This window comes from Epinephelus lanceolatus, chromosome 5, assembly GCF_041903045.1.
Source record: "Epinephelus lanceolatus isolate andai-2023 chromosome 5, ASM4190304v1, whole genome shotgun sequence".
Taxonomy (NCBI): Eukaryota; Metazoa; Chordata; class Actinopteri; order Perciformes; family Serranidae; genus Epinephelus; species Epinephelus lanceolatus.
In genome coordinates this window covers 26,086,359-26,102,175 of record NC_135738.1, presented here as the reverse complement: position 1 = coordinate 26,102,175, position 15,817 = coordinate 26,086,359, and the positions used below count along the sequence as shown (strand labels likewise).

Below are 15,817 nucleotides of genomic sequence, written 5' to 3'. Positions count from 1 at the left end.
AACATAGCTCCTTTACTCTGCTCCTAGCGTCATCATGGGGCAGTCAAGTTACTGTGCCGTTATATGAGAGTAACTTAAATGTATCAGTGCATTTGTTAAATATCTTTTAAGACTGATAGTCATAAGAAAAACAAGTGCACAGACACAGGTTCTAAGCACATCTTTTTATTAGCTTTTAAATTTAAATTTTAGTAGTGCAAAGAGGACCAATACAATACAGAGTTTTAAAAGATAGAAATGGTACTGAAACATTGTCAATTTAAAAAAAAAACAGCTACAGGTAGTTAATGAGGCACAGTTAAGTCTAGTACATTCTCAAAAGTACACTGATGTAGCTAAGTGTAAAACAAGGATATCATGACATTAACTGATGGCAGTGCAGTCTGACAAATACAGGAGACGGTGTAAATAAATACAAGAATCATAAAGGAAATTAAAAAAGGAAGTAAAAAAGCTTCGAGAAAATGTCAAAACCCTGCTTCACATTCAAACAAGCAAAAGGGAAAGTCGTGTTGTGACTTTATTATAATACAGATTTTCTAATTTAAGCAATTCAGATTGACGAGGTTGCATATATGTGCCGCATAGACATTATAGTTAACCTAATTCAGTAGGTAGAATGACAAACATTTAAATATTCTAGGTTATGGTTCTCAGCCAAGACAAAAGCAGAACACAAGAAACAGCTCTGAAAAACATCATCAACACGAAAGGTAATACAAACCGAATAACAGTTAAAGGTGCGGCAGAAATGTACAGTTAATACAGATCTAATGTTACTAACTTAACTGTCTTAAACTTTGGAACTGTTCTAATGGTTACATTGACAGTATTGTTGACTACAGTGATACTGTATAAAATAGCCCTCGTGCAATAACTTGCTGAATGTAGGTTAAGTATTTAACTTAAAGTTATTGGACCGTGAAAGAAAAAGTCTAATGTAGAATGAACACCAAAAGAAAAGAGAGAGGTAGAATGACTGAAAAAACTAAATTAAAGAGATATACAAAAGCCTTTCACACTGAACTTAATACTATTTGTTTTAGTAAACAAAAATTATTTTAACAGTGAGATTTACCGTCTGAAATTACAAGACACAGATACTCTGGCAATCACCATTCTCCATCACAGCAGCTGACCATCACATTGACTGAGCCCTTCAAATGATTGAAACAGAAAAACATTAAATGCTGTAGAGCTATAACTGCTCTAATAAGTGCTCCTTCACACGATGTGTAAAGGTACTTAAATAAAATGGATTGCCTGTATCATGTTAAAATGTAAATGTCGATCCTTCACCACACATTGTTTGTCATAAGCAGAGCTGCATAGGACCAGAGTGTCGATATCACATGGTTGAAAATAGAGACATTAGATTCGGATTCACATGGTGGAAATCAGGACCAGAGCTTTTTGAGCTTGAAGTAGGCATCAAAACGACACAGGGCATAGTCCTGCAAAACAACAGGGTATACTGTGAGGCAAGGTTCAATAAAATGTAACATTAAATATGCGAGTGACAAACATTACAATGTGTACTGCAATCATAAACTGTATATAGAGGTGGATGATGCGTCTCCACTTCCTCCTACAGTACAAAAATGAAGCCAGAATATCCTGACTACGCTGTTGCTATCTTCTCTGGTAACGTCGTTTGGAGCCAGAGTCTTTGCAGTAGAGATCTCCATGGTTCTTGCCCATACAAGTGTCTGACCAATCGCTAGCAGCACCATTGATTGTGAGCACACCAACTGGCGCATATAAGCCCCTCTTACAGTGCCTGTTCAAGGTGAGAAATTCAAGCCCTTATCCAACTTCACTGTTCTTTATAAAAGGTAAGATTGCGGAATGGAGGGACGGAGTTGTTCTGCTTTTAAGCTGGCAGCAGAGGTAGTAACTACGCCACATGGACATCTGTGTAAAAAGAACAGCCAGCAGGACGGGACCATGGATGGGACGAGTGTGACGTTTGGATGATGTGTTATGTGTGCAACCCACTCAGAGGATATTCAAAAAGCAACGAGCAGCAGTTAGCAGCTAACTCAAAGAAGAACAGCAGCCAAAAATGACTGCACACTGGGGAGACAATTAGGTCCGGAAGCTCCTTACCCTCCGGGCAGAGGATGAGATCAGCCGCCGTGTAACAGGGGTGGTAAGTGACTGTTAATGCCATGTTATGCCACTGTTATTGTTTAAAAAGTGCTTGCAGCATACATGTTTTATGTTACACTGTTTCGTTTCAAGTTATGCCTGTCACACCTCTTTTGCTTCAGCAATGGCGGCATGCTATCTAAAATCACCCACTGGGGAGGCGTGATGCTGCTGTGGTTTGGTTCTGTGAAAAAATGCAAAGGCTGCATAAGGATGGGACTTTATAGCAGCTCTATAGTACAATCTCTGTGTAAAAAGGGCCCCATCTATGTCAAACCATGGTGTGAAACCCCCTTTTTATAGCATCGAATAACTAGTTATAGCCAAACTTATCAGAAAAATGAAAACTTGAATGTACAGCAGCGTGATAAGAACCACCTAAAATGAAAGAAAACCATTTTTTGATGTGTACTTGTGAGATTTTATTTGGCTAATGTCCCACCTGCTAACATCAAGGGGTCGGGGTTTATGACCTGTGCTGCAGCCAGTCACCAGGGGGCGATCACAATGTTTTGGCTTCACTTTTGGGAAGCTGTTATGTTCATACAGTCTATGATTAAAATACATGTACTCTGCAGCTGAATCACATCAGACTGTTAAAGGAAAAGAAATTCCCCTTACCATGTATCCAAACTCAATCTTGGAGATCTTTGCTTGAATGATGGACCACAGCCCCCAGAGGAAATGTGACGCCAGTGCATACCTACAAATCAAAACAAAAATGATGACGACACAACAAAACCAGGGCTCTGCTGGTTCTTTTAATCACACATACTGCTGCTGTACATCATTATAACAGCATGTGTTACCTGTTAGCTTCAACTATCATGTCCTCTTCCAGTTGTGTCTGGTCCACGGTAATGGCAGTGTATTTTTTCTGTTCTGCCAAATAACTTCTGATAAAATGAAGCTGAAATAAAATGCAAAATCATCTTTAATAAATGTAGTACAGTTATCATCTGTTGGGGATTTATTACAACTGTATTTGTTTACACCCTTTGTGTTCACCTACACCAGTGGTTCTCAACTTTTTTTGTGTCAAGGACCCATAATTTGATACATGTAAGGTCACTGACCCACATTTGATATAATTTCCCTTCAGGGACCTCCATCTGAAAAGATACTGGTTGTTAGATATGATTAAGACCAGAATTCTACAGCTGTTAACGACAGTTTACTTTGGAGGAAGTGAAACCTATGATCAGAATAGTCACTCCTGTGACTCATACTGGGCTTATTCTGTATTTAATGAAACTGTGAAAATAAACAATTCCATACTTTTCCGGGCGCCCACTAGAACCCACCTCAATGACTCGTGATTTCAGCTTCAACAATTCCCCACACATGCCACAGCACTCTGCTGTAAATAATCCTCCTTTAAACTCAAAATTTCATTTACAAGTTTTACCACTAGATGGTACTGTGTAACCAGAGTACCTGTCATATCTATTCCCCAGTAAGATTAAAAGATTACCTTAGATCTTAGGTTTAACTTAGGGTTTAAATGTTGGCACTGTAGTAGCTTATATAGTATCAGCCTGAGCTTCACAGGAAATTGTGAGAGTAATACTAAAATTGGAAAAGTCTGTATAATGTTTTAACAGTAAAAATAATTGCGTAAGTGCTGCATGACCGTAAATGCTGTGCAAAACCCCCAATATCCCCATTTAAAGCATCTAATTAAAGTGATTGCAGGTTTTATCGTTCATCAAAAGTATAACCTCCACTTACAATATCTGACCTTTTCTCTGTGAATACACTTTGAAATAAACCAAATTAGTTTTTAACTTTTATACAAAGTTTTGACTTTTTAAACATTTCTCTGTAAATGTTTCATATTGAGGTTTGTATTTCTGACTTTGACACCAATTAACGCTTACCATTACAGTGCAGTGTGGCAATTGTATTCCAACCATAGCAACAAAAAATAGAGGGATTCTATTTTAATTATTTAATGTGAAGCTTTATTTAGTGATCAAAGAAAGGTAGATTGACTTAGACTGACCTGCTGCTCTCTGGTAGGATAGTCGTCCACTGTGGCTTTGTAGAAGGGCCACTGGTTATAGGTGTAGTTATACATCCATTCACAGAAATGGTTCCCGAAGTCAAAACCCCTACACAAATTATAATATAATATTATTAATATTAATAAGCAAGGGCACAATCTACAATTGCAGCCCAAACTGCTCATTTCTAAACAAAAGATATCAATACTGTTGATGTGTGACTCATTACATTTGCCACAAACTAAGACTTTACCTGTAGTTGTAACTGCTGTACTCAAAGTCGATCAGCATGAGTCTGTCTCTTGAGTTATGGTCCTCCTTGTCCAGTATCAGAATGTTACCTGCAGCAGCAAAACCCACCATCATTCACTCTCTCCATTTACTTCAGCTACTGTCAAGTATTTCTGTTATACTGACAAGTATCTGAACTATTCAAACTGGTCACCACATATGGGTGGTTTGGTGAGTGGTCACTGTGTGCGTGTGCGCGCAAATGTGTTAATAAAGGGGACATTATCAAAAGGCCTTTTCTGTCTCACCATGACAAGTCTCAATTCACAGAGCCAGGCCCATAAAGAAATGGTTTCACCAGTTACTCTGAATGTTGAATAACCTGTTCAGTAAAAGCTGGAAAGCTTCCCAGACATGCAGAGACTGTCAGAGCAGCATAATGATGCTAATGCATTCATTGGAAACCTAAATCTCCTACTGCCACATCATCTACTTCAGAGGCTCATTTTCAATCACGGGATGATACATATGAATGTGAGCCACACCTATTAATAACTTCACCCCAGCCTTCGTTTGATTTATGGAATGCACTGCTCTCCTTGGCAATGTGACAGTAAGGACAGGGGGTTGATCAATCAGCCCAGTTTAGAGGTGTTAGGATCAAGGGCGTAGGTTTCATTTCAACATTGGTGGGGACACAGATCAAGTGGGGGGAGTGCGGGTGCTCTCCAGGAAATTCTGAGTGTCAAACACTGTATTTCCTGCATTCTGGTGATGTTTTATGCACCAAGTTTTTGATGGAAATGTCTGTCTATGTTAAGAAAAACACCAAATTCAGGCAATTCATGACAATTAATAAGTAATAATGGAACAAAATGAATAAATATTTATTCTGCTGTAGATCCACCTTTCTCATTTGATGTTATTACTGCTGACTAAAAACTCGTGTAGGCACAGTTTACTTTTCCGTCCTGTGTCTCCTTTGTTTGGGGAAGTAACCTCTTTAGCAGTTGTGTGCTGCATTTTATCAGAGGTGGAACACAGAAATGAACAGAAAACACTTTTGATCAGGCACTGAACATGATCATCACATACTGAAAAATAAAATGCACTGTCCCTTACTGAATCAATACGAGATGTTTGTGCCATATTTTCGTGCACAGAACTGTTAGAATGACGATAATGTGAACGAATTCACTCAAATATTGATGGGGACAATTCTTTCCCATACTCTCCACATGCAAACCTACGCCCTTGGTAAGAAAATGGAACCCAACAAGAGAGGAAAAAGTTTTTACCTTCCTGGACGTCATTGTGGCAGAACACCACTGGCGATGGAGTCGCTGCCAGCAAGGCACTGTTGTGGAGAGAGGAGCCAGAAAGAGGGAGAAGAGAGAAAGAGCTTGTCAGTGTTGTATTCACAGGTGGTGTAACTTAGTAATTATTATTACTAAATTATGAGAAATAGGCCAAACAGAAAGCCAATCAATTAAAAAAATTATAAAAGTTAAGATGTTCAAGACCATACACTAAGGCAATGCCACACAAACATGTCATGTTGTTTACAGCTCTTAATATTCTACTGCAAGCAAAGCAGGCTGCATCACATCATGTTCACTCCAGTTTTACTCTCACTGGTGGACAACATACATGAGATAAACACCTGACTTCATATCTATAGTGTAGCATCTGCTCAATGATTGTGGATCAAACGCTTGAGTCACGGCAAGTCGATTCAAGTTTCTGTGATGCATATACAAAAGAATGTTGTCTAGCAGGTAATATAACATGCAATCCCTCTTTAACATTGCTTACAGAATATAGGCGTTTACAATCACACAGAAGATTTAAAGTCCCACAGGAAATTAATAATTTTTTTGCACTGCATCCACTTTTTATAATGTCGGACGTGATTTGTCGCATTTGTAATGTGGTTTTGTTGATCGGTTAATGTTTTGTATTTATATATTTATGTGGAAGCTGATGTCCTGGAACACGAGACAAATTTCAGAATCTTTTCTGACAATAAAGTAAAATCATATCAGAATCAGAGTCAAATGATCTCTCCTGAATAGCAGGTATATATGGAGGCATCACTGGCATTATATACTGAGCAATTCAAAGCATCTATGTATGTACCCTGTCAGATTACCCAATATGTTCTTAGTGTGTATGATTGACAGAGCTCCAGAACTGCTGTATGACCAAGTACAAAAAGTGATGTTCAACTCTCCAGACGCTCTGGAGTACATAACCTGCCTGGAGCAAGCCAAGATATTATCAGATCAGATATGTTTGAGGACCTTTAGATGACTGCAGCAATTGGCCTGGGGAATTTCCATGAAGTGATCTCTAAATCTTAAGTCTGCTTCAGTATGAGACTGCCACATATCTACAAGATAACAAACCTGCTCATAGATATGCCCTGATACTGGTTAACACTGACAATAAGCACTGGGCTGATTTTCTACTGGCTGCAGAGGTCAGACTGACAGGCAACGTGGAGGCACTGGGACAAAGGTCAGCCATTAGACTGAATTACTATGTGTAATACATCTCAAACTATAACCCTTAAAGCCTTATTTGTCTAATGTAAAATCTTTTCTTATCAATATTCATCATGTTCAAGTCTCAATAGGTAAGTTTAATGCTGAAAGATGTGTGAAAAATTAATTGTACAACTGAATCAAGCCTTTGGGCTTTACTGTGACTGCTTAAAATGTTGGATAAATAATGTATGAATATAGCCAAGCATATGCTAGGTGACATAGTAACCAATTTGCTGTCTCATGTTGTTTCTCAGGATCCACATGTTCCCAGGGTTACGTCGTAGCCTTGGTGGCAGAAACACCAAGTCAACACAAAACTATTTAACTGTTCAATAGGTCTCCCTCTGTTCCTCTGACTATCTGAGGGCATGATGTTTAATCAAACACTCTGCAAGCATCAGGGGTTAAACAGGCTAAACTGCCACTCCCATTGCATCACCATTCTGCTACTTCCCCTCCAAGTAATTTTGAAGCTTACTGGAAAACTCGTCAACAGAAGGGTTTTGCTTTAGGGCTTTATGTTGAGCAATCAGCCTAAAATGTATAACCAACTGACAGGTGAAGTGATTAACATTAATTATCTTGTTACAACCCTGGGAAACCTTCCGTCTTGGCATTCATGCGGACGTGATTTGACACGCAACATCCATTCAGACACCATTGCAGAACAAGAAACCCTCCCCTCATGGCAACAGTGCTCCCCGACAGCGGTGGCCCCCTCGCAGGACAATGAGACAAAAAGCTCAAAGCATCAACCTGGCCTCTAAATCCTCCCGATTCCAGTCCGATCGGGCATCCATCCAGCGTGCCAGTAGCCCACATCGCAACCCACAGAACTAAACCGATCCACCGCCAATGCCCTGGTGACAGGCACCACTGGACATCCCCAGAGGTCCTGTGTTCATTCCTTAACTGGTCAGAGCCAAGTCTGATTCACAGTAGGGCCTCTGACCTGTTGAGGCATGGTCACAGCACCTCTGGGGTACCGCCACATGCCATGGATTCTCAATCAGATTGGGATCTGGGGAATTTAGAGACCAGGTTGACTCCTTGAACTCTTTATCACATTCCTCAGGCCATTCCTGAGCAGTTTTTACGATGTGGCATGGCGCATTGTCCTGCTGGGGGGCGGGGGGGCTGTTACCATTAGGGGGTGTACAGTACTTGCTCTGCAATCATATGAATGCCAGGACCCGAGGTTTCCCAGCAGAGGACTGCATTGTAACAAGATTATTAATGTTATTAACTTGACCTGTCAGTGTCAATATTTTGGCTGATCAGTGCATATCATAATATAAAGTCACCTCATGCAATATACAATATTTGGCCATTTGAAGCTTGTGGCCCAACTTACCGGAGACTCTCAAGCTCAGCAGGCAGGTCGTGCTTCATCAGCTTATTGTATTTCTTCACATGTGCTTCACGTGTAAAACTGAGATTCATCACTTGATCCATGTATCTAAAGGAAAAAAATATCCAGTACATTTTATAATTAAAAACCAGACAGTTCTAGCAGTAGTAATAGAGTGATATTAAGGTGTCCTTACTTGTCGATGGTCCCAAACAGCCACTTAGGCTCTTTGTTAAAGGGCATGCTCATTTTATGGAAACGTGCCAACTTGGTGGCAATCTCAGCTGATATGGCTGAATCTGAGAGTTGATCTGTGCGCATGCAGGTATTCTAGGAAAACAAAGGCCGAGAGATGATACACATGCTCGCTCCACATTAAGAACTAGATCAAGTAAATACATTAGAGGCAACTAAAGAATATTGTTCAGTGGGAATGCATTTCTAAAGAGCAATTATTTTTTGTCATCATTGCACAAAAATATATTCAGTACAATCTACACATTATAGTTTAACCCTGAATACCAAACACTTAACATACACAATACAAATATAACCATTTTTTATCTCATGACAGTCAAGGACTTGTGTCACTGTGTCCCCACACACAAAATATGTTTAAAAAACGTTGCCTGAAGCAGGAGAGACACACAGTGTGCATATATGTGAGCAGTTAGGTGTGCATACCGGAAGGTACTCTTCCAAGCGTCCCTCGGGGAAGATGCCGTAAAGTTTTGGTCCTAGTGTTCGTTCTGCCAGGATGGCAAACATCACACTCTCCAACACCAGGGAGTCCACTCCCTGCATCAGACAGTCACAGTTTGATAGTGTTTTTGGTTTAGTTCATGCTTCAGTGTGAAGAAAAATGACACTGTGACAGTTAACTGACTACAATGATGGCACAGAATTTTCTCCCCGTGATCATTAAACATGTACAGCCACACACATTCATGGACTAATAACTTCTTGAGGGCACCAATGAGACGGACCAACCTGTAGGATGGCACCATAGACTCTGAGGAGCACCTGGCGAGGTTCCCCTCCCACACATCTCACGTGGTGGGGCAGACAACACAGGTACAGCAGATTACTCAGTCCACCGCTGTGAAGCAAACACACCAGTGTTATCACATTGGGGCAAAGTTAACATGACCCCCTGGAATCTAGTCATAAACAATAGTCAGAAAACACCTGTAGATTTTTCTTAAGAAACCTTTTATGTTGTGTTTACCTTTGTCACAGTGTTCATACTGTACTGCATATACCTTGGCATTTTCATACTGTTTATTACCATTACTTACACTACCACTATACATATCACTGGTTAAATGCTCAACTGCACCCCTCAGCACTGTTACTGTTTACAGTGACAACAAAGCTGAGTCTAATCTAAACAGTGATCAGCCTGGGTGGTTGAATTGAAGGCTCCTTACAAAAAAAGGGTCATCCTATAGTGTTAGAGGAATGCAAAATAGCAATTACAAATACAACATATGCCTGAATGTCACAGTATAGTGGTTCCCAACATGGGGATCAAGATTTAGATGAAACAACAGGGAACTAACTCACAACCCATGTCCACACTAAGGCTATAATCTGACCACAAGTAACTTTATCAAACCAAATGAGATGGGAAATGCTGTTATAAGAAGTAAATGAGGGCCATTGTAAAGCCATTATTTGAGACCATGGACATAGCGGTCCGCACACATTCATGTGTAAATCCCTCGCATCTTAGTGATGCTATCCTCACATGCTTTACCTGACAATGCTAATTTGAAAATCCTCCTCATCGATCGTCTTCCAGGCCCCTGACAGAAAGTCTCGGCACCAGGCAAACGCCCTGCCCCTGGTGTCCCGGTCGACCTCCTCGGATCTCCCATCCTGGAAAGCCTCTGCCTCCGAGTCGTCATCGTAATTTCCCCCAAACAGAGGGCTCGGGGTCCTCAAGTTTCTCTCGTTAGCGACAACTCCCAGGAATTTGTTCTCCAGCGGAGGACCCGCATCTTCTGCTGTGACAGCCGGAATGGTCCTGAACAGCCCCGGCCTTGGATTCTCTGCCTCAGCCAAGCCCTCCTTTCCACAACCGTCGCTGCTGGTCACATTTTGGCTCGACTGCATCGTGAATTTCCGGGCGAAGAGTAAGGGAGGACCGGTGTGAAATGCTGGTCTCAAACGGCAGGAGGGACTCGCGGACAAGCGCAGTTCACCGGTAAGGCTACTTAACCGGAAGAGCCAAACATAGCCGGGTAATCTAAAACGCATGGGGTAGGGGGCGTTTTATATCGACGATTTAAGTATCATATATTCAGATGACAGCTTTTCGTCCTCGCACGCGCACTGAGCCTAACTGGCGTATTCATTGTCCAATCACAGTTCACTTCCGCGTTCTTGTGCCAAGCTCATTGGCCGTTGTGACGTTAGACGTCAGCTTCCCATACGCAGGAGGATTCGGCTTCTGGGAAATGACGTGTTTGTGTTTGGCTAGAATTTTAGCACACATGTTTGTGGTTACATAGAAAATCAAATGAATCTTTTATTTTTTGGTACAAACATATGTGTGGGGAAAATTATAGGCTAGATTTTATTACAGTTTACTAAGATATGTGATTGTGTGGTAAAAGCTGGGTCGTTTTAAAGGGGAACACCAACTGAATTAAGAATTACAACAGGCCTGTGTTATTTTCACAGCCAAGAAAAGTTTTATCAATATCTGTGAACATGAGCTACTCTCTCTCAAAGCCAGAAACCAGAGAAGTAAGTCTCAAACTTTTAATGTCGCAGGGTATAACACCTGGAGCTGCTCATTAGAAAATGAATGGCAGTCTGATTTTATGGACCCACAGCATGTGTTTTCTATTTTATACCCATAAAAGCTTTATTCTATTGTAGAGCTTTCAGTTCTGAAACGGAAAATGTGCCAGAACATTCCTCTGGGTGCTCTTAGTGTCATCTAAAACATCTTTCCCAGTTCATTGTCTATGGAGCAGCTCCAGACTTTATACCCTATGACATCACAGATTTGAGTTTTAACACTGTCATTTTTGGATTTTGGAGAAAGTTGCAACTTTGACAAACACAGAATTCCACTGGATACACCATGTAAAAGTTCAACAAGGTAGAACACTTTTGGACAGCCACTTAATTGTTGATTTTGGCCCCCTTGTATTACTGTCAGAACAGTATCTGGTCTGATCTGATCTGATGGATGTCAAGTACTTTATGTTGTGGCATAGTCATATGTTTTTTCTGCAGTATCTGTTTTAGATTTTAGGCTACTGCTGTGAGGTCACAGAGTAAATAATGCATTTGAATGAAATTTAATAACATCAGACAACATAATCCAGCAAATTGGTGATTTATTTGAAACTCAGTCACATTTCAGTTTGCAACAGGAACAGAGATTTCATGACGAGGTTCTGTCTCCATGTTGTTACTGACTCGTGGTCTCGCTCACGATGTTAAGCTCCCCACTGCTAACCACGCTGGTCTCAGCTCTGAAGCCTCTCTGGATGGAAGCAGCAATGTCCCTCCCTGTATACAATACATGGCAATGGTCAGTTTCTGTCAGTCTTGAGGTTGAGTAAGACACAAGATTATGTTGGATGTAATTTACTCTTGGTGAAAATATGTTCAGCCAAGAGCTTTTCTGATTTCCATATCACAAACCATGCTGTTTTTGTAACACTTGACAAACGTGATCTATTTAGCTTTCTGTATTCATTGCATTTAAAAACAAAGGAATAAGACTTCACCATATTGGTGGTGTATATACTATCAAAATTACTACTGTACTACTTACTCTTTCTGAAGCACCTTGGTTCACAATTATTTCCAAGTGAAGGTTGGCATACAGCTACGTTGCAGTGGATATACACCTGGTCAAAAACAAATGTATTGATTGAAAATATGTTGGCTGGATAGGGCGATATTAGAAATAATATTACAACTAAAATAATCAAAAACCTTTTTTTACTAGATAGTTGGATTGTATACCTTTTCCTTGAGGGGAGTCATAACCTCTGGATCTGAAGCCCCCTTCTTGCCGGTATTGCCACCTCCAGTAGCTACAAATGTGAACATCTTGAAAACAAAACGCCTGTGGTGGGTTGGGAACTCAAGTCCTGATTGGGCACCCACAGGCACCAAAGTGGTCAGGTAACGGTCATCACGGTATGGGCAGCTATGGCAAGGAGAGAGAGTGAGGAATAGGGGCTGAGTACAACATCAAAAATGTATTATAAGTGTCTGTTTCTAAATCAAACCAACCCTTACTCTTACCCATCAATCAACAAGTCCCACTGAGGAAGACTGTGAGGGTAGGGATCAGCAGTAGTCCAGCATCTTCCAAGAGTCAAGACAAGGTTGGGATCAGTCCTCTCCAGCATTCGGATTTCAACGTACACAGGATCCCTAAGCACCTTTGTGACGGGGTAGTCGGAATCCACGTAGAAGGAACTGTAGGCCACCTCCTCTGCTTAAGCAGAAAGATTGGTTGGGGACACACTCACTGCCAAATGAGACTAACTGCACAACACATCTCCTTCACACTAACCTTCCACACAACCCTTGGAATGACACTCTCCGTTGGCCAGCCTCAGTTCCACACGCAGAGGTCCAGGAGCTGCAACTGGGGGTGGTGGAGGAACCAGGCCAACCTCAATCACCAGAGCCTCAACTGAGGTGCCGATGTATCTACACTGTACAAGCAGCCTTGGACAAAAAATAAAGTCTGTGTCAGTAAATCAAAAACATTTGAGTGGAGTTTGTTAAATATCACAATGAACTAATTCTACCCTGTTGTAGAAAATTCATGGTCAGTTTAATTGTCTGAATACTTTAAGACTTAGTAGTAATCTTTTATGTTGTGACCACTTTGTGTTAAAGAAAGAAAAACACATACTCATAGTGGCTGTCCCTGGTAATGGGTCCATAGGGTCCAATAGCAACTTCATACAAGGAGGTCATCCTGTTCTCATAGATTATAACCCCAGGTTCCTCCTACAGTAGCAGGCAGTATCGGCAGTATTTTAATATTCATCATAACCTGATGAAAATTAATACAAATCAAATTAACGGTCAAATGAGCCACAACCCTTACCATTATGACAGTGCCACAGGCAGTTACAGGGAACTGGTAGATCGCAAAAGCTGAAGTGGTGCCGACAGGACTGCAGGACTTCTGATCATTTTCAAGGAAGGTGACTGACTCCAAGTCGATGTTGGGTAGCGTGGCGTCTCTTGCAACCACAACAATTATTTGGGCATCCTTGGTGCACTGAAGAGTCACTGAGAACAACAAATTATAAACAAAGAACAAAGCTCATGCCACACACTTTGCATTTTAAGTGTCAAGAGTATCCATGTAGTTCTATGAGGAGTGAAATAATACTCACCAGATTTGCCGTAATAGCACGTGCGTCCATCAAAGCAACAGTTTATAGCCTCACAATCTGAAGCAGTGATGCCCGGAGCTCCGCACTGTATCTTGTACTGCTCAGCCACTTCACAAGTGTGAAATGTTTCTGTAGGCTGCACGGGCTGCTTGATGTGCTGTTGAGGCTGCTGGGGCTGCTGAGGCTGCTGAGGCTGCTGAGGTGTGTACCTTTTGGGGGTCTGTGACCTCTGAGGCTGCTGAGGTGCCGGTGGGGTGTATTTCGGCGGCTGGGGCTGCTGGGGCTGCTGAGGCTGCTGAGGCTGCTTGAAATATTGAGCATCAGCCAGACAGCCTAGCAGGGCAACTGCCAGAAGACAACCACAAACCAACTTCATTGTCATGGCTTCACAGCATAGAGTGATTGAGAACACCAGATACTGTGAGAAATATTGTGCAAACAGGCTGACTTTTATAAGGTATGGGTAATGTTGACTTGTTGGTGACTCCCTTCCTATTTGCTGCCCACAACTGCCAATCAAATGCTCCAGTTACTGGTTGGTCTGTGGTGACGCACTGACAAGATTAGAGGTGATGCCAAAAACGTAAACTTAGAGAACAAACTCCAGGAATTGAAGAGATATTGCAGCAGAAGATACCAAAATATACATTACAGTAAATGTACTAATGCATGAACATAAATATTTATTGATTAGTTTCTGATCCATGCCTGCTACAGAGAACCCAGTGATTGTTACTGATTATGAGTAAAAGAAATCACAGCTTGTTTGTACAATTTAAAAAAAAAAACCTTCACAGGGTCTGTATGACCTACAGTGTGCAGGTCACCCTGTATTTGTGCAGCACAACATGACAAAACAAATACCTCTTCTTATCTTCAAGTGTATTTGCTATTGCTCATCCAGACCATGAAGAGAACAAATAAATAAAATTGACAAGCATCCAGAGCAACCTACAGTAACATCCCTATTAATCCATTTTAAAGAGTAAGTGAAGTGGTTAGAGTAAGCAGATGGTCTGTGGGTGTACGCTAAGCCTTTCAGTATTCAATAGCTTAACTGGATCCACATGACATGTAGGCCTACTAGCAATTCATGTATTTTCATTCATTAGTTTCAAATATGTACCGTTCACCTTTGGTCTCCAAATATCTCCATTGTTACCTCCGCCAAGGAGGTTATGTTTTCGCCGGCGTTGGTCTGTTTGTCTGTTTGTTTGTTTGTCTGCAAAATAACTCAAAAAGTTGATGAAATTTTCAGGAAAGGTGGATAATGGGACAAGGAACAGATGATAAAATTTTGGTGGTGATCGGTTGAAGCAGTGGATAAAATAATAAATAAAGTCTATCGTCTGACAGCCTCAGCAGCAATTCCAATTTCTAAATACGGTGAAAATAGCGCCATCTGGTGGCCGGAAAGCACGTCTTGTTCTACTTGCTAAATATTGTTGTTATTCTAAAGTTGAAATTAATGTTCTGTGTTGGAAAAAAAGAAAATGAAAAATACAAAAAACATATTATATTCTGTGGTGGTACAAAATAAAAACGAAATAAATACACCACAGTGTCTCCATGGTGAAGGCATATATAACCTAATAATGATAGTGATGCAAATAACCTAATTGTGATGCAGGCTGCAAAATCTGATGCAGAGGGGAGGGAATATCACCTACTTGGTGGAGGTCTGCTCTCTCTGAGTGCTTTTCTAGTTACTAATGTAACCCAAATTAAATATATCCTAAATGTAGTTTGGACTAGTCGTGATTTTAACTGAAGATATCTTCAATTTCTTACAAGATGTCTTGATCAGTGTTGAGCACCAAGTGGTTTGAGGACCTTCTTGAAAATGAAGGTATTGTATTTTTGAGGGGCTAAAGGGGCTCAAAAACTCATGAAACTGCACACACATCAGAAATAGTGAAAAAAATTGATATTTGGAATGGGTCTCATGCTCGGTGTGATGAAATGTCTCAGGAGCGAAAATTGGTAGGCACATATAACATCTCGGGACATATAAAAAAAGTCACTTGGAGCTGTGACCTAAACCTAACAGGAAGTCCACTACTTTGACTTTACTGTACAATTTTTGTGCATTTTTGGCCACCCACAGCACAGGGGTCATATTTTAATGAACTCGTC

At 40.8% G+C, this 15,817-nt stretch overlaps 2 protein-coding genes across 2 annotated transcripts; both read right to left on the bottom strand.

Annotated features, from left to right (window-relative positions):
- Window positions 1–145: 145 nt before the first annotated feature.
- On the bottom strand, window positions 146–10,641 carry chkb (choline kinase beta). The gene is made up of 11 exons (XM_033635709.2): window positions 10,048–10,641; window positions 9,279–9,387; window positions 8,973–9,086; window positions 8,485–8,618; window positions 8,292–8,396; window positions 5,687–5,745; window positions 4,411–4,498; window positions 4,157–4,265; window positions 2,961–3,061; window positions 2,773–2,854; window positions 146–1,454 (listed from the first exon to the last, which is right to left on the bottom strand). Exons 1-11 carry the CDS (start codon window positions 10,548–10,550, stop codon window positions 1,398–1,400), a joined length of 1,461 nt encoding a protein of 486 aa, XP_033491600.2. The 5' UTR covers window positions 10,551–10,641; the 3' UTR covers window positions 146–1,397.
- Window positions 10,642–11,627: 986 nt separating this feature from the next.
- LOC117262539 (zona pellucida sperm-binding protein 4-like) lies at window positions 11,628–14,122 on the bottom strand. Its single transcript, XM_033635544.2, has 8 exons — window positions 13,682–14,122; window positions 13,387–13,574; window positions 13,189–13,286; window positions 12,841–12,998; window positions 12,567–12,759; window positions 12,282–12,468; window positions 12,088–12,163; window positions 11,628–11,819 (listed from the first exon to the last, which is right to left on the bottom strand). Exons 1-8 carry the CDS (start codon window positions 14,061–14,063, stop codon window positions 11,719–11,721), a joined length of 1,383 nt encoding a protein of 460 aa, XP_033491435.1. The 5' UTR covers window positions 14,064–14,122; the 3' UTR covers window positions 11,628–11,718.
- Window positions 14,123–15,817: the final 1,695 nt, after the last annotated feature.